General features: G+C 45.6%; 1 protein-coding gene across 1 annotated transcript; it reads right to left on the minus strand.

Annotated features, from left to right (window-relative positions):
• Nucleotides 1-375: 375 nt before the first annotated feature.
• RAB37 (RAB37, member RAS oncogene family) lies at nt 376-18,662 on the minus strand. The gene is given in 10 exon segments (XM_029600611.1): nt 376-2,751; nt 5,060-5,136; nt 7,259-7,315; nt 7,647-7,712; nt 10,893-10,945; nt 11,080-11,146; nt 11,600-11,620; nt 11,622-11,642; nt 13,631-13,741; nt 18,455-18,662. Coding segments are annotated over 10 exon segments (696 nt in total). The 5' UTR covers nt 18,572-18,662; the 3' UTR covers nt 376-2,645.
• Nucleotides 18,663-18,974: the final 312 nt, after the last annotated feature.

The following is an 18,974-nucleotide window of genomic DNA, read 5'->3' on the forward strand; positions in this document are numbered from 1 at the left end:
TCATTATTTTCAGACGGCCGGTTATGAAAACAAACGCCGTGTTTACCGGCGTCGGTCTTCATAACTCGGCGGTCTGCTGAGGTTTTTTTGGGGGTTTTTTTATTGAAGAAGTACCGAAAACAATTTTTTTCTGCTTTTCTGTACTTCTTCTACATGCGCTCAGCTATTAACGCCTGCTCCAGGCAGGCGTTAATAGCTCGGATATTAACGCCTGCTCCAGGCAGGCGTTAATATCCGAGCGATAAATGAGCTTCTGAGACGCACATTTATTTTTTTGAATGCGGAGTGAATGAGTAATAGCCTCATTCACATGCATTTACACGTGATGAGCGCTAACTCATTCACTCCGCGTCAGACGTGCGTTAAATAGGCGCTAATCCCCCTATTGCATTAGGGAGTGGATTAGTGCCTATTTAACCCGTGTCCGACAGCGGGTTAAACAGTGCGCTCGTGTGAGCACACTGTATTGCATCGGCCCCAGAGAGAGGCAGAACAGGCCATATAATAAATGGGATAATGCCACTGCATCCTTTCATATTCCTTGAACATACATGTGGGATCTCCTTATGACACATATTTGCCACAGGCCACTGTATCATAGGGTGTCTAAGTGAAGAAGGCTGCACCATATCAGAGGCCTTAACTCACTAGTTTTTAACCCACTCCCTCTAATTAGGGCCAATATTAGACACACTGGGGCCTAGGGCAGAAACTAACTACATAGCAACAAATCACTGGGAATCACCACAGGTATCTAAAGGAACTCAAACATGAAATTGTAGATCTGCTGCTAGTAATCTGTAGCTTAGTATTCCAATTGCCTCTGTCCACAAGGACTGGAGGGCAACTAATCTAACACCAATTTTCAAAACAGGCTCCAGGGGTGACCCAAGTAACTACAGACTGGTGAGCCAGACATCAGTGCCAGGTAAAATAGCGGCAGCTATTGCTAAGAACAACATTATTAAACATGTTTAATAGGGTAGCAAAGGGAGGTTATGCCGTACTAGTTTAATGTAGAGCTGAGAGGTTTTGTGACAGGCAGATTAGATAGGCCATATAATATTTTCTGCTGTCATGTTTCCAGTAGACTTCTTTGAAGGGGTGAATAACCATGTGGACAAAGATGAGCCAGTTGACAGTGTATTTGGATTTTCAGAAGGCATCTGATAAAGTATCTCATGAGCGATTCCTCAGGAAACTATAAAGTCATGAACTAAGAGGATACTGTGAATAGGTAACTGGCTAAAAGATAGGAAACAAAGAGTACAACTAAATGGCATGAAAGTCGACAGGGTGAAAGTCCAGACAGACCAGGATCAGCTAAGATTCCATCTTCCGAAAAGAATTATCATAAATCATGAACTAGTTGGTGCGGGATGGGAGGGGGAAGAAGGAAAGAGGGGAAATTGGCGAGTGCCTTGTCATTACAGCAGCAATCCCATGGGAAAAAAAAACCCCTGAAATTCAGAAAAATCAGTCAACTCGCACCTGAAATGTACTGCACTGCTTCACCTCCCATCACACTGTGGGTGGAGAGTGCTGGAGGGAAGCAATAGAGGAGGAAGGGGGGGGGGAGGGGGGAGCCTTGAAAAACAAATTCATCAAGTAATGCCTTCCTCCCTTTGAGACTCATTTCTCCCCAAAGAACTGTTTTGGCACTATGTTCATTTTCTTCTTAGCATTATTATTATTACAGCATCGGAGCTGCTGAGGTGACTTGCACCTCTGAGAACCTTCGGAGTACTGGCATTACCCTTTCTGGGGATAAACTCGCCGCAGAAGGCAGAGGCATGGCTGGTAACACTGGGGCACCGCCGCAGGGAAGTGCATGGCAGGAGGCACGAGCAGTTCTGACAGTACTCTTGCTCAAAAGTGCTAGGCAAGCAAAATAAATACAAAAAAAAAAATTCATCTGAGTATTCCTCTAAGGTTGCAGCCATTAATTATTAACCAAAGAAACAGACTGTCACTAGTTTCAGCCATTTTAAATGAAACCGGTGGGGCTGGGAATGAAGGCTGAATGGGAAAAGCATTTCAGAGGGAAGAGAGAGAGGAGAATGGAATAAGCAGGGTGGAAGGAGGTTTTAGCAACTCCATCACCACTTTTCCTCTTCTAGGTTCAGAAGCAGAAGGTGTGATTAAAAATTAAGCAACATGCATCCCAAGATGGCCACCTTTGTGTTTGGCGTCTATGAACAGCTAATAAATAATAAACTCTTTTAACTAAAAGCAGTCTTCTCTTTCTTAACATCTGTTAAGTGATGAGGGGACTCCACAGTCAGGGGCACAGAATCTTCCCGTACGAAGGAGCAAGGGTCCTGCACAGCCTTGCCCAGCCAGCTGCTTGCTCTGTTTCGCTGTAAAGATCATGTGGCCACAGTAAGAGCCCAACATGGATGTGCCATGGCCTGGGATGGGAGAGGCCGGGGAAGGAGCGACAGAAAAAGAGAACAGCATGCTTCTGCACCCCTTTCTCTCCCCTTCACACTAGCCTTCATTTACCATGTTGGAATTACTGGGGGATTTTAAAAGTGATCTGAGACAAGGGCCCTGAGGAGAGTTTATTTTCATTAAAGCCACCCTTCCTCCTCTTCTGCCAGTCCCTCCTCCTGGGCTCTTCCCCTGCCCCTGTAGTGCTGCTCTCAGATGAAGGCACAACAGGTAGTCCTCTTCTTCTGTGACTCAATATACTCGTGGATCTGGAACTTTGGCTCATCTGGCTGCAGCACAGCTCGGTGTTTCAGCTCTCTGATAGGACAGAACAAAAAGGGGGCAAGACTGAAATGTTATCTCCCAGACCAAACTTGCGCCCTCATGTCACAAGTCACATGGCGTCATCAGCCAAGAACAATCGCTTGTTGTAATTTGTCAGACAACATCATGTGACTGCACATCAAACATCATTGAAGCACATTGGCCAATAAAGATGGACAAACATAACAGCCATTCTTTACTTTAAAAAGAACAGAATATTTTTTTTTGGTAAGTGCAGTGACACACTCCAAACTGTCCATTAAGGGACCGGGAGGCAGCCTGTGTAGTTGTGAAATCCATGGGCAGTTTATACCCACAGACTATATAGGTAATTTTCAAAAGAGAAACAAGGCAGGCAGTTTTCTTTTGAAAATGACCTCCCAGGTAAAAAAAAAACCAAAAAAAACACTCAACAGCTGCAGAATCAGCAGGCAGCAAAACAAAATCTCTATGTGCTGCTTCTCCAGCCTGCCCTCCCCCTGCAGCTGCACAGTCATCCTCTGTGGAAGCGTGCAGGGATGTCTAGCTGCATTAAGGTGAACAAGGAACCTGGGTGAATTGCTTTGAAAGGTTTCCTCCTTCTGTGATCTCTGAATTCTCCTGCAACCTGAAAGTGACAGGGAATTGCACTTAACGTGCGCTTTAAAAGAATTTCCAAACCACACCCAGAGAGAACCATGGGACAGAGTGAAACGGAAAAGAACCAGAAAATTAACTCCCAGCATACAGCATTCTAAGTCATTCCGGTTATTATTTTGCACTTAAATTAGGAATACATGGAGTTGGGGCTGGGGGTGCCATTCAACATGCAAGCATAGCTTAGTGCTTTTTAACTATTTGGGTTAATAGGAAATGCTGGAATGGGTCAATCAGCTATGCAAGAGAAATCTTAAAACACTCCCTGCCCGAGAGCCAAGACACACTGAGTGGTTGTTATTCAAAAGCTTTGTCCGGATAACTTTTGGAGTTACCCAGACATAAAACAGATTCCAATTTCACATCTTTCCTTCCCTGCCAGCCCCCTGCCTCCTCAGCTAAATTCAGTCTGGTAACTCCCTACCTGCACGAAGTCTAGCCGAGTACAAAGGTGGCACTGCGGGCAGAGGGATGTTAGCCTGCAAACGCAGATATTCAGCACTATCTGCTTCAAGTCAGCCAGGTAATTCTAGTCAGAAAAATACCTGTCTATGGTTACCCAGGTATATTCATCTGGGTTTGTTCTGCTAAATACATGGATAAAATTACCCAGCTAACATTCACACTCACTGGCCCCTGAATAGCAACCATTCTGCTCTTGCAGTGCCTTTTTTTTTTTGGCTCAGCTTTTCCTCCTGCTCTTTTGGACTTGCAGCTCAATCAGAATCAGCCTGTTTTGGGCTACAGCACCATAAGCCCTCATTTCCAACTACGCGGGGGATTTTCCCCCTATTTTGCAATCCTCCTCACTTTGCCTAGCAATTATGGCGAGAATCCTTGGCCAGGGGTCACAGAGTGTGGCTCCCTTCAAAACCCAAATGCCTCTGCACCTCCTGGTCTGATCGATGAGCAGTGGCAAAGACTCCCTCCCCTATCCTTTCCAAGAGATGCGCATGCTATCTCTGCAGCATCCCCAGCCATGGCCAGCCTGGGGAACCAAACAACTATATTTGGCAGTTGAACCCAGGTCCCTCTGTTTGGCAGTGCGCAGCACTGCTCACAGAGTGACCAGGCCAGCCCCACATTACTGCTTTCTGCTGCAGCTTCAGAAGATGATAAAAACATTTTGATGTCCTCTCATAAAACTGCTAACGTGCAATGTGCTGACAAAACTCCATGGGGCTTCATTAGAGCTATGTTTCTATAGCATCTTCATGTAATCCTTCGGCACTTCCTCCTTCTACTGTTGAGCTGGTGCAGTGTATAAATTATATTCGCAGCAATTTAAGTTTCATAACACTTGGATATAAAAAGTGACACCTTTGCTTGGGCATGGGGGAAACAGAGGAAAGATTCTGTAAATGAGATATCAGTGGAATAAATCTCTGACTGACAGTGATTGGAATGCTGGATGTGGCAAACTCTGAACTTGTGCTCTTCTTGCTTCCCCTGCTGGCCAGTTTGTGTAACTGCATGCCAAGGCCTCTCAAAGTCAAATGTTGAAAGACTAATTCACCGTTGACGGAGAAGGGGAAAGAATGGGGAATAGATAATGGAGTTGCAGATTGTGAATGCCCAATTTCTTCTTCCAGTGTTCTGTTCACATTAGGACATCACCGGTTTATCGTATCAAGGGCTCATCGCTTGCAGACCCAATAATACTTACTTGGCAATCGCCAGAAATGCCAGCTCCACATTCATGCCAGTCTTGGCACTTGTCTCCATGAAAGGCACTCCATACTCCTGCAAAGGGACAACCTCCATCAGCATCCAACATAAGCCTCTCATAGTTAAAGGCAATGCATGAGTCCCATGCTGAGGGAGTAATAGAACACCTGCTATCTCTGGTTATTTATTCTTGGATCCTCTGGAAAAGTGCTGAATTGCAATGGATTATCTCACCAAGGCAAAGACAGATTCAGGATATACTGCCTTTAATTCCTCGGCAAGAGCCTCTTTACCCCATCCCACACAATCCCTGGAGACTCTCATGCCTTTGTCACTGAGAGGACAGTAGGCATCTATAGTAGTCTTCCAGTGGAGCTCATAAGAGCCAAAACAGTGACAGAATTCAATCAAGCATGGGACAGACACAAAGGGACATGGGTGGCAGAGGGCGAGGGAAGTCAACAGATCAAGTATGACAGTAACAGCACAGTAGGCAGGTCCACATGGCCAGACTGGGTGGACCATGGGGTTCTTTTCTGCTAATATCTTCTATGTTTCTATTTCTCTCTTCTTCTGGACCTCTTACTGCTGTTTTGGGAATGAGATACTGTACAAACCTTGTCCTATTAGTTCTCTCTCTTCACCACTGATTCCTTCTACCCTTTCTTCTAAACAGATCAAGGATTTCTCTCTCAGTTAAAGTTCCTCTCTTCACTCTGCTCAGTTCATCCTCTTTTCTTTCCTCTCTTTGCCTTGACATCTGTTTGCTTAGTCACTCCGTCTTTGACTTCCAATTTCTAGTGACATACTATTAAATCTGTAGCATGCCTCTAACCCAACTATGGCATCATCTTTCTGTTCTGGTTGCCTTCTTCCCCTCCAACCTAGCTATTTTTAATTCCTCTCTCTACCTTGGCTCTTTACTGTCAGATCTATTCTTAAGAAAACTTTAATTGACCACTGAGTCAAACTATCATCTGATTTTTCCGAGCCTTTTTTTTTTTTCAAAGGTTCTAGAGCAGGAGTCCATCACCAGCACTTCAACTATTTCTTCTCTGCTTCCACTGTTTTGACCATCTCACATCACAGAAACTGTGCTTAATCATTTATTCACTGCTTATCCTGCTAGCTCCTTCTCCATAATCACTCAATTCCTTTCAGCTTTATAACATTAGAAAGATATGTCTTTCTCTTTCCTTTGACTTGTCCAGTCTCATCTAAGCACTATACATGTCGAGACAAAACTATTCCAATGGGTACAGGCCGACTTCCCTAAGTTGTCTCTCCATGTTCTTCAAACTTCTAACACCCATCTTCCTTATCAGACTCCCTGCTATTCCCATGCTACAACTCTGCTGGATTTATTTTATCTATTTAATTTGTAATCCACCTTTCCGAAAATGCTGCTCTGCCTGCTCTTCCACTGGCTCCCTGTCAAATATTGCTGCCAATATAAAATTTCTTTTATTTACTTTCAAGTGGCTATATGGTTCTGCCCTGCATTATCCTTTCTGATCACTTATTATTTCCTTTCCCATATTCTATATTCTTCAAGTTTCACCCTCCTTGTCCTACCTCACATTGCCCAAAACCTGGAAGAAAGCTTTGCAGTCTTATGGCTTGCTTCTTTCCTTTGGAATAACCTCCCTGACATCCCAAACAAGTCTCCCTTGCACTCCCTATAAATCTAGAGTGAAAATTCACATTTTGTCATCTCGCCTTTCCTTAAACTGTGATGTCTCTGTTTTTGGAAACTGTCTTCTAATAACTTGGCGTAAGGCATCCTGAACAAGGACATCATATGAATGTCAAAAAATATATAAATAGTGCTCTCAGTGACAAATAACTGAACCATCTTCTCATTCAAAGGGGCAGCAAAGGGCATTAAAGACACTTTTATAATGGCCTCATGAGGCTAAAGCTTCTTTGGAGGACAGAAGAGAGAGAGAGTCATCTGTAAAACCAACTGAGGTTAAGACAGGAAAGAGTAAAAAAGCAACAAAAGTAAAGTAACCTCACTCAGGATAAGAGAAGAGCATGCAAATCAGTGTAAGGAAAGACAGGGAAAATAAAAGAAAGAAGATAAAATAGATGCACAGAAGTAAAGATGGAAAGATGAGAGATGGAGAGAGGCAGAGTGAGAGGAAGAGGTCAGACAGCATGAAAGCAAGGGGATTTAAGAAAAAGCACTGCCCACCCTGGCTAGAGTCTCGCCGTCCTCTGCTCTGATAACTCTCTCGTTGTTCACGTCAGCCTGTAGAGGTAAAAGAGCAGTTAGTGCCGAGGCTGTGCGAGAGAGAGAGTGAACGCTGAGGCTGCCTCTAGCTCAGCTGTGTTTACAGTGAATGCCACAGACCGGTTCTCTCTCTTGCAACACAAAACTGAGGAAGGGAAGAAGGGGAATAACTTGAGGTCCACATCTCAAGCAGAGTTTGGATCAGGTGCGGGCCAACACAGCCCACCATCACATACAAGGCTGGGACAGAGGGCACTTTATCACAAACGGAAAAGATAAGAAAGGCTCAAATATCTGAGAACAGGGCTCAAAGAAGGAAGTCCACAGTACAACAGGAAATGCGCCTTACCTTGTTGCCTAGCAACATGATGACCACATCCTTCTGAGCATATTCATGTATCTCGGTGAGCCAGGCCTGCAAGAGAAGAAAATGATCACCCAACGACAAGGTGATGAACATATCCTCGCAGACCTGCTGCTACTTTGGGACGCAGAAAGGGCCTGGGAGGGTGAGAGGGGAAAGAAGATACGATGATGCTTCTGTCTGATCAACAAGAGAGAGAGTCCAACTCTGGTGCAGTCTTGTGCAGATTCCAGCAGGAGGGGGTTCTGCCCACCTGTCACCCAACAAACCAGAAAGGAAGAATTCAGTACTTCACTTCTAACCAGTAATAGACAGAGCTTTTAGAAAGGGTGGGCATGCTATCACTGCCACTAGAGTGGTGGTGGAAGTGCCCACCAGCAGCAACATTAAAAGTATGGTGGGGGAGGAATCTCCCCCAACATTCCAAACTTTCTGGGGTGCTATTTAGTCCAGCGATGACCCTGGTAATAGGCACACCTGGGAAATCTCTGGGGTTCACCAGGAGGTGGTGAGATTTGTATAACTTGCTGAGTCTCCAGAGAAAACACTGGAAATCTCTGGGTGCTGGCTGGATAGGCCTGCATATGCTGGTAGGAGAGGAGGTGGTAGTGACAGGAGCTGGAAAGATTAGAAGTTGTTGGGGGTCAAGCCTGGAGGCAGGAAAGGGATCAGGTCTGGGGAGATGAAAGACTGTGTGAGAGAGAGTGAAAGTCTGCAGGCCTGGGGGGGGGGGGAAGAGAAAGTTTATGTACCCTCTCCCCTGGCTAATAGTCCAATTTTAGGGTGATCAGAACTCACAAAGTTCTCAGGTATGGCAACAGGAGCCAGACATGTGACAGATGGTGGTCCCTCTGCTTTATACACCCTGAACAACAACTCTTGCTCTGGCAAATGTCCCCTTACAGTACTCAGTGGACAGGGTTTGTTTCAGGAGTTAAATTCCACTATAACAAATCTTTTGACAAGAACGGTTTTGGTTCTTGGCTCCTGGATTTTAGGGCCAGACCCTTATTACATGCTCAGTCTCAGCTCCAGGGCTCCCAGAGCCCTCCAGAGCTTTCCAGCTTGACTGTGCTGGCTAATTTCAACAGGACACAACATACTTACCAAGAAGCACAAGGCATTAACAACCAACCGCACACAAAGCACCAGTTATAATATCAGCAAATCATCTATACGCTGTAGGCTACACACATGTCACAGTAACTCTCACTGGTCTGGCTAAACTGTAAAATATTTATTCACCACTTCCATAATGAACATTCAGAAGTGCCTCTTATACCACAAGAGATGTTTCCTCAGGAGGGAACTACTCAATTGTTTTTCTTACTGTTTTTATAGCCAATCCCATGTTGATAGCAATCAAGAATAAATATTTCAATTAACATACAAGAATTAGCTAATTATCTGCCAACGCATTATGGTTGTACCCACTATTTTGGTCTTTGCATACGACACAGATGGGCTGTTTATGTGGTGAGGCAGATATGGATTTGTGGTTCTGATGTTGGCCTGGGGATATGCCAGCTGTCCTAGTAGGAGGGGAGGGGACTCTGCTCCCAGAGAGCTGAGCATTGTTTTGTAAGATATCACTGAGAGCTCTGGGTTTCCCAGATGAGCCTCAGCCCTAACACAGAGAACCAGAAAATGTTTTCAGAAAAGCCATGTTACATTTTCCACAGCTTTTACAAAACATTTCTGCAGATCTCTAGTGACCCAAGAAACAAGGCAGGAATATCTTTGACAGGATGAGACTAAAATAATTATTTCCAATCTTGAAGTTCCACAAACAACTACAACATTTCTACAAAAAATAAAACACCCTGTAAAAGGACTTTCTAGTTTTAAAGAAAGTTCTCTGAACATTTCCAGTGCCCCCATACTTATGGGCACATAAACACTTTCTGACCTTTAAATATATAGAGGCTCAACCAATATTCCGTTATCTAATACTACTGTAACCTACTTTAAGTTTATTGTCATCTACTTTGAGAACTTCCATGGTAAAAAAGCAGAATATCAAATGACAATAACTAAATAATGCTCCAAGCCTAGTCAGATGTACATGCGGGCTTAGGAACTGTGGGATATAAAGAGGTGAATATTAGTAAAGCCACCGCACAGATAAGTTATCTGGATAACTTGTCCCAGATATTTAACGGGATAAATGTCATGCTGAGTATATTCAGCTAAAAAGTTATCCAGCTACGTGTAGTCGGATAGCTTTAAAACCTAACCGGCTATGTGTGAATATAAATCGATTGGTTTTAAATTCATTTGGCCTTGTGTGGCTGGATAATTTGCCACTTAACCAGATATATTCTAAGATATCTAGTTAACTGGCACTCTGTTAGAAACAAGCCCAGTTCAAGCCTTGGGCCCAATTTTTACCCCCTCCCCCAACTTCAGAAATGGTCCTGCTGAATTAAGCCCTCCCACTCACCTCCCCAAACATCTCCGAAACTGATTAAAAGTGTTAAGTGATCCCAGGTCACCCCCTCCCTTCCATAATAAAATGACCCAATCCATCTTCTCTCCCTCCCCACCCCAGTACATTTAGGTATGAAGGCCCCTCTACCATTTAGCAACAATGGAAGCAGCCAGGATCACACTCGAGAACTGGGATCCCGGAAGAGGGATCCAGGGAGGAGGTGGGGCGAGGGAGGGCTCAACCTAGGACCCCTAATTATATTTAATCAGTTTCAGAGGAGATTGGGGGAGTGGAGGGCCTCAGCAAAGCAAAGCCATTTATTAGGGGTGGTGGTAGAAATTAAGCCACTGGCCCATCTGCACTTTTTTTTTTTTTTTTTTTTTTTTTTTAACAGGGCCATTTAATTGGATATCTTTGAATATGACTAGTTTAGAGGCAAGTGATCTGGCCACACAAAGCTGGAAAACTTTAGACCTGCTCTGACGCAAATCTAAAAAGTTATCCAGCTAAACTTGGCTAGATCCAAGTGAAAATCGGCTAAGTTATCCAGATAATGTAGGCCCACCCTGGAATGCCTATTTTTTTTTATTCAGCTTGGTTTTAACCAGATCATGACTTATCTGACTAAAATCTAGCTGGATACGTGCCTCAATATTCAAAAATTTGCCATTTAGCTGGATAATTTAGGAGTTATCCAGCTAAATGGCTTTAATTATGGACCCCATTCCGTTTAGTGACATCACCAAGCGTCTAATGACATCCCCAAGCAAGAGATCACAGTTCAGCCTGTAGCTACTTACCCGAATGTTGTCAAATGATGTTTTACTGGTGATGTCATACAGTAAAAGTAAGGCTGGAAGAAAAGACAATAGACAATAGAACAATTCCAGTATCTGAAAACGATTTCTGCCACACAGGAGAACCTGTGACGCTGCTCCAAAAAATCTCACATCCCCTGACTGCTAAGCCATCCAATAGCACCACCTACCTGTGCATCCCTATAGTAGGCATGAGTGACACTGCGGAACCTCTCCTGCCCGGCTGTGTCCCAGATCTGCAGAAAGAGAAGGGGGGAGGGGTCAGGGAGGTGCACCTGGCATATTTCACATACAAACAATATTGCAAGACCCAGAACAAACCTGTCCTATCAACAACTGAGGTGGAGGGCTTTAAAGAAAACCTGCCTGGTGGAGACTGGGAGTGATTGATGATGTAAAAGAAATCTGCACACGTGCATACCAGCAACTTAAGGGCAACCTTCCCCAGCAGAGATCAAAGGGTTAAAGAAAACCTGCCTCAGCCACAATTGGGGGATTTGAAGGAAACCTGTCCCAACAGAAAATCTGCAGTGTGCTGGGTCTGAGGGAAACCTGATCTCACCCAATGAAACAGATTGCTCAGGGGCCTCTACCAGGCTGAACCCAGATAGTAAGGACAGGCAGGACTGGGAGGATTCATAGCAGGGGCCAAGTTAACTTGCTCACCTCATCTGGTCCCCCGACTCTACCTGCAATTTTACTTTAACACCCATCTATAGTTACGATCTTATTCTGCAAGAGAAAAAAAACAGCTTTAACAGAGATACAGGCGTTTGTGCAATGGGGATAAATAGTTGGGCAAGAGCGCATAAAGACAGGGGAGAAATCTTCTTTGGGTACATTTTTCTACCAGTTCCTTATTCCAGGATTGTCCTATTACAAAGTATAAGGGACAACCCTATTTGCTGAAAAACACACAGGTAGATGCAATAACCTGTGATTTAAGAACCTGGGTGCTGGATTTTAGTGCATATTTTTAACGCACAGACTCATTTTTTTTTTTTTTAACTCCTGATGCAATAAGCTAATGCATTGAGAATTTTAAAAAATGTTGACTGGAAAATGTGCATTCAGAACACACCAAACACATTTTAATTAATGAAGGGGGAGGGGAATGTCTCGTGAAACATATATTTCTGAAATCACTGGGAAAGAGAGAGAGAGTACTTATCTGGCTAAGTGGCAGCAGCTACCATGGTCAAAGAGCCAGCTAAGTTTGGACTTATCCAGCCCCCTGGCTGCAATTAGATGCATCAACTTAGCCGGCTAAGTGGCAGTGGTCAGAACGAATCTGGCTATATGGTCAGAGCAGGAAAAACCTCTGGTTTCCACCTGTCCCTTTAAAAGTTTTAAGTGCTAGCACAGTAATGCTGGAAACTGTGCTCAATCTCTGACCAGGAGTAAAGTTTCCAGCATTAACAAAATACGCCAGTGCACCTCTCTGCATGGCAGGAGTACTGCTTAATGCCCTCTTTTGCATGGCATTTCCATTCGAGGGTGCCAAGCAGTCCTCACATTTTTGAACGCACATTTTCTGAACGCAAAACTCCTTGATGCATTGGCGGTAAGGTTTATGCTTACGAAATGCCTATTCAAGTGTGGGTAAAGCTGTTCCAGCTGAACGCACCTTTCGGCATCGGCCTGACAGACAAGAAACCCAAGTACAACACTCAGACATTTGACAACTGTGCCTCAGATTTACCACTGCACAGTATTCGCAGGTGGACAGGGTGCACATTGGGAACAGTTTCAAGTTGCTGAGATCCGTAAGGCCATGTGTTACTCATCTGCTAAGATTCCTCTTGACCTGCCTCAGGCCTTGCAATAACTTGATTCTGGGTGAAAAAACAAGATTTGCTTGTCAGCAGAACCCTAAGTACTTACCACCTCCTAGTCCCGCCCTCCCTTTGCACCTATTGCCTTGGCTGTCTTGGAAGAGTTTGACAGATTTGTCTAACACAGCAAAACTCCAGGTGCTGCTGGCTGTTGCTATAGGGGTTCACACCAATGCCCCAGGGGTCTGACTACGTAATAAATCAGGCGCAGAGACAGCAGTTCAACAGGAAGAAACTGAAACCCGAAACCCACGTATCACCTCACACCATCTAGCCAAACTGAGAAATGGCAAAATAGTGCAAGGCGAAGGCAGTGGGAGCAGAGATATAACCAGGGCTCTGGCAATACTGAATCAGAAGACTGCTGGGGGAGGGGACAGCAAGTCACACTACATCAGTGCTCAGTCTCTGGAAGGGGAGGGGGAGAGAATGGAGTAGATACTTGAAGGGATGGGCAGAATAAAGTTTCCTGGAAAGCGCTGGTAAACAGTGCAACAGAAATGTAAAATAATTCAAAATAGGATGTGTTCATGCACCTGGAGCAGAAGCTTCTCCCAGTTAGGGATGTTCTCCCAGTTAGGGATGTTCAACCCTGGTGATATGCCATTGCTGGTTTAGGAAGACGGTATATCAGGGTAATAAGTGACACACAGAAGCTGGTTAACATGATTATTATTTTGGCCTTTACACAGCAGCCTAAACAAAAATTGCACACAGATGCAACATGTCCCTGCCTCAGAGAGCTTAGGCTGGTTTATTTCTTCTTCGGCCTACGAAGGGGGAAGGAGGTGTTTTTTTTTTTTAATCTGTTCAATACAAGGTTTCCCTCTATGTGTCAGAAGTTCTTGTTGAAATGGTACATGGAAAAGGCTGTGGAGTTCTCACCCTGAAGTCTATGCCGACAGTGGCTATGAAGGTCCCTGAGAGGAAGGCCCCGTCTTTGAACTGGATCAGGAAACTGGTTTTCCCAACGCCCGAATCTCCCAGCATCATCACCTACAACATGGGGGGGTAAAAACCCATTAATAGTGTGGGGGCAAACGAGCAGGGAATCATGTAGAATACCCCCAGAAATAAATGTAAGGTTAATATAATTGGAGAGATCTATATTAATGTGCATGTTGGGGGGTGGGGGGCAGTACAAAGTGTGCTACAACCCCTACCATTAATATAGGAACAGTATGATATTCGAGCCCCCATCCTCAAATAATAGAGGGAGGATATCAATATGAAGACAACATTAATCACCCTGACAATTTATTGAGTGGGACAGGCATAGAATGGCTACACGGGCCTTTAAAAGTCAGAGTTAGGGTGATGGAGGTGAAAATGTCTTATCTTATGTAACAGGGTCAGGCACTATAGACATGAATGGATTTTCAAAAGGAAGTGGCACTCTGATTAATGGGGGGAATATGACAAGACACAGTGATGGAGCATGGACTTCATAAAAAGTCCACCCTGCCCTTCACCCAGCACACGTGCACATCAGTACAGCCCATCCTCCTCATCCTCTACCCTGCCTTGCCCTCTTCTCTCACCCAGCTCAGAGACTGCTCTCTGTTTAGGTGCTACCTGCGACCTGAGCGCTTACAGGGGGAGCAGAGTAGGTCTTGCCTATCCCGCCTGTCCTCTCTTAGGGGGAAGATGAGTTTTCCCAAGTCTGCTTGCTCATCTAGACCTCTCTGCGTGATCCACTTACGTCGCTTTCAGCGGATGGTTTCCATTCTAGTCAACGGTGGGTATCATGGTGGAAATCGCACAGATTGGGAAGAGTCTCTCCTTTGCTAGGCGATAATGTTGCTTAAGGGGCCAATAAAGAACATAAAAGCATTACTGGAGATCCCAGTCCATCAGCAACAAAGACGATGAGACTGCACAAGACTCAGTCGTTGAATTCTACTTAAAATGACTTTCACCAGGCACATCCTCATTTTCCCTGTGAGGGACGAGAATCGCTTCATACAACACTGGCCACACCTGAATTCTGGGCAACGAAGCTGATGTTCCTCACAAGCAGAATCTGCTCGCTCTCCATGACAGCAGGCACAGAAAGGTAGCTGTGCTGCCGGGAGGATTGTGCATCCCCCATCTAATTCCGCAGCACCGTCCAACGTGTCTTTACCTGCCTCCTCTGCTGCTGTCTTTCAAATGCCCAGGAGCTGCTCCTCCCTCTAACATCAGCACAGTGGGAAGGGAGCCACACTTGTAGAGGTGGCTGCTGATCCTCGTACGTCAAGGATCCTGGAAACGGGCAGGCAAAATACATTTTGCAGAACAGCACAGTTTTTCGCTTTCCTTGCAATGTTCTTTTCTGCGTTTTGTTGCAGTTCACTCTGCCATTCATTTTCCTCTCAAGTTTGCTCTCTTCTGTACATTTCTTTTTTCACAGGCATGGAAACATCATAGCGTGGGGAGCCTGCTTCATCCAAAGTGGTTCCCCCATAGCGGCACAAATACTCGTATTAAAGCAGGTCTTGCGCATGCGAGCTAAATCCAGCTCCTGGCCACGTGAAACTGCCGCAACACTTAGGGAAAGTGGGATCCCCAGCAGTGAGGAGCCAGGCAGAGCAAGCCCAAGCACCAAAGAAGAGGCATTCCAGAGAAACTCTACAAGAAAGCCGCCAGAATGATTCCTTGATATTTCACTACCATGCTCATGAAAAGTGCCCATCATCGTAGACAGGTCTTCAGCGATCCAGGCTACTAAGCAGTATAAATACAGACCACCTGCCACCATACTGGCCTCATCGGGGACGGTGATTCAGAGCCAGTGTGGATACTTTGGTGTTAGACATAGCCCGTGTCTTTCATTTTGTTTTCCCCATCATTATAGCCGTACTGTATATTGAAACACATCCTGCTGCATGAGCACTGGGACTCGTGCAATAAAATACACTGGCTGTGTGCGATTATTGTCTTCATGCAGTCCATTTTGTCTATCTGGTCTGGATTTCATTTGGAACAAACACTGTCCTGGCGCCTCCAGCTCTTGTAGACACAAAAACCACAGATTTCACGATAAAGGGGGGAGAAAAAAATCCCTAATTTGACTGATCTTCAGTCCACTATTAAAATGCTTTCCAGCCTACTGGCAGCAAAAGCAGTTTGGTGAAATTGCAAGCTTGCATGTGTATGCCATTTGCTGTATGACTTCCAGCTTATATTGTCTTCAGTCACTAGTTAAATATTACCACACACTCGGCAGTGGTAACAGCGGTGTTCTTCCGTTTCATTAGTATACAGAACCCATTTCCTTTGTACAGTAACTTGAGTGTAAAAAAAAAAAATAGTATTTAGGCAGGTTCACTGAACAAATATGATGCAACAGCAAAAGGACTCATTTTCAGAGAGACTTCTGTCAGTAGGGAGGATGCATCCACATTTTCCCATTTTTCTCTAAAAGGGCAACGATATGGAAAACTCTTGTCTGCAGAGCTCCCACTGTTACATTTTGGGTTCTCTCTCTAAATCCAACATATCCAGTTTCTGATAAAGAAGCTAAAAAACAAACAGATGCATTTCCCACATCTCGTACTCCTCCTCTTAAACAAATAGGCCTCAGTTAGGAATTTCCCAGGTCACCACACTCCACCCAGACTGAAACAGGGAGGGCAGCAAATCCACGTCAGTCTTGGGTAGGTCATGCACCAAACCCAATGGAGCCCACAGTAAGAGAGGCAGTGCACTGGCAAATACCTCTCTCCTGGCACAAGTCACAGAAAAGAAAAAACACACCAAGGCAAAATTTACATAATGCCAGATTTCCCTGCAGCAAGGATAAGAGACACCCCAATTAGTTGCCGCGTAACCCGGATGGGGCTGGTGATGAGGGAAGAAAAATATCTGGCACATGGGAATGGCCTAACAGGCCTTCCTCTTTTCAGGCAAACTTCATAATGAAAGGAACCTGCCTGTTAGCTTCACCATGCGCAGGAGGAATGGGCCTAATTTGGGCCACGTGGTCAGCATACACTTTCCCCAACTTGCTCTTTATGGATAAACTGCTGAGTACCTCTGGACCATGGCCTGCAACAGATTTTCTGCTACTTTTAGGGCCCTGGTGAAATAATCTACTGGCCCACAGTCCACTGAGTTTAGGTAGGTCAGGCTAAGAAAGAGAAACATGTATCCTTCACACTAACCACCTTTCCACCAGTAAAATAAATGGGAGGGAGCAGTGAAAATTTTCTGCTCTAGGCATTTGAGAGAGAGAGAGAAAAAAACAACACACCTGCCATTGTCAACATTTACTCAGTAACCCTTGCAAGGGAAACTGTGCAACACTGATAGCTGCAGGGGTGTATGTTCTCTTCTACGTACTCGTCTCCACCCTAGCTCATGATCAGGTCGCGTTCACGGGTACTTATCAGGACCACCCTAACCTGATGAAGACGAGGGTTCTTTGCAGAGAGGACAACACAACCAAGCCCATCTGAAGACCAGCCCAGAGACTCCTGCTCCCACAGAATCCAATCTTCTTCTGAAATACAAAAAGTAAGCCTTCCCATCAACACAATTTACTGTCGTGCAGGCAGGCAAGGCAGAGGATTACTGATTTCTCGCTCACAATTCCTGGTTGGTCGTAGTCATGCTTCAGAGGTGGAACTCTGAATCAGTCATTACTGTATGTCCAAGCCATTCAGCGGGATCCCATGTTTATCCTCATGTAAATAAATAAATAAATGTAGCAGAGAGGGAAGAGAAACCAGATACGGTCCCCTTACATATTCGATTGTCCACAATTGTGACTGAGACCTCTTCTAAACCAACTTGAAATATGGTTCACAGACCCCCTTTCTTTGTGCATCTCTGCAGATTTGCAAGTTGGTCCTTGTCTTCTAACAAGCTCAAGTTTCTGTAGGTCCAGGAGGGATGTCACATCTCCTCTGTGTGAATACTTCACTTCATTTATTCAAATGTTATATACCGCCAGTAAAGCATGTTAACCAAGCGGATGTACAAATTAAAGACATACACATAAATGATATAATAAAACAAATACCAAAGTAAAATAATATAAAAGATAAGGCAAAATATAATAACGTATTAGCAAACAAATGTATTCTTTCTGCATCGGTGTTTGGGAGGGGAAGGTGAGAGAGAGGAATTATGAGGAGGGAAGTGGGCTGGTTTCTTCAATTCTGGACTTCAGGAATCGATGTTAAATACCGCAGAGCCTTTTCCTAAAGCAGCTCAAGTTTTACACGCTTTCTGGTTTGTCCCCCTTCCCCAACTAAACCACCAGTTTCCTCTCACGAGGAGAATCACATGGCAGACGGAAGAACTACTGATTCTGTGAAGAGCTCGGAGATGCTTTTCACCTCGCATCGCAAAAAGGAATCCAAAGGGAGCCCAGGAGCCTGCCCTACTGCCTGGGGCCGATGCTTTTGCTCCCCAGCCTCTAAGTGCCTCTTTGCTCCATCTACCCCTCCAGCAGTCTCGGACGGCAGCTCCCCCCGCGCGCGCTTTTCCCCTGGCCCTACTCCGCTGTCCGGACAATTCAACCACTGCAAGCGCCAGCTTCCAGGACTGGGAGCAGTAACCAGACGGGCATTTACCCCGGGGGGCGGAAACTGAGGGGCTAAGCCGAGCACACCTGCCCCGGCGAGGAGCAGCCAAGCATTAACTTCCCCTCCCCGAGCCCCGCAAAACACATCCACAAGAAACAGGATTCATGATCATCGCAGCCAGTGCAACGATTCCGACCTTACAAGTGATGTCGTGGCTGTAGCAGGTGCTCGGGGACCGGTTCGGACCCTGGGGTCTGCTCGCCTCAGCCGGACAAGTCCCGTTGGGGGATCCCTCGGGCTCCCGCCGGCTCATCTTGCCCAGGGAAGGAAAGTCCCCCGCCGCCAGCTGCCGGACGGGCGGCCACCGACAGCCTGCCAACGGCGAAAAACGGAGCGCTCCTCCCCGCTCCCCAGAGAGGCCACGCCCCCAGGCTGGTACCACCCTTCCCGGGGAGGCCCCGCCTCCGAGCCCAGCCCTGAACTGTGCAACGCCCCCTTCTTGGCTCCTCCCCCCCCCCATTCAATCCGACCCAGCGTTGCTCTCGTCACCCTGCCAGCATCCTCAAGCACTGGTCCAACCTGTGTAAATATTACTCTATGCTTAGGGCCAGGGACACAAGAACACTTAGACACCTGTCAACGACCCAGTGAGAAGTATGCCACGTTCCCTAGAGCTAGGTTCCTCGAGGGCCGCAGCCAAGTCGGTGGATTGCTAA

This window comes from Rhinatrema bivittatum, chromosome 4 (assembly GCF_901001135.1).
Source record: "Rhinatrema bivittatum chromosome 4, aRhiBiv1.1, whole genome shotgun sequence".
NCBI classification, from domain to species: Eukaryota; Metazoa; Chordata; class Amphibia; order Gymnophiona; family Rhinatrematidae; genus Rhinatrema; species Rhinatrema bivittatum.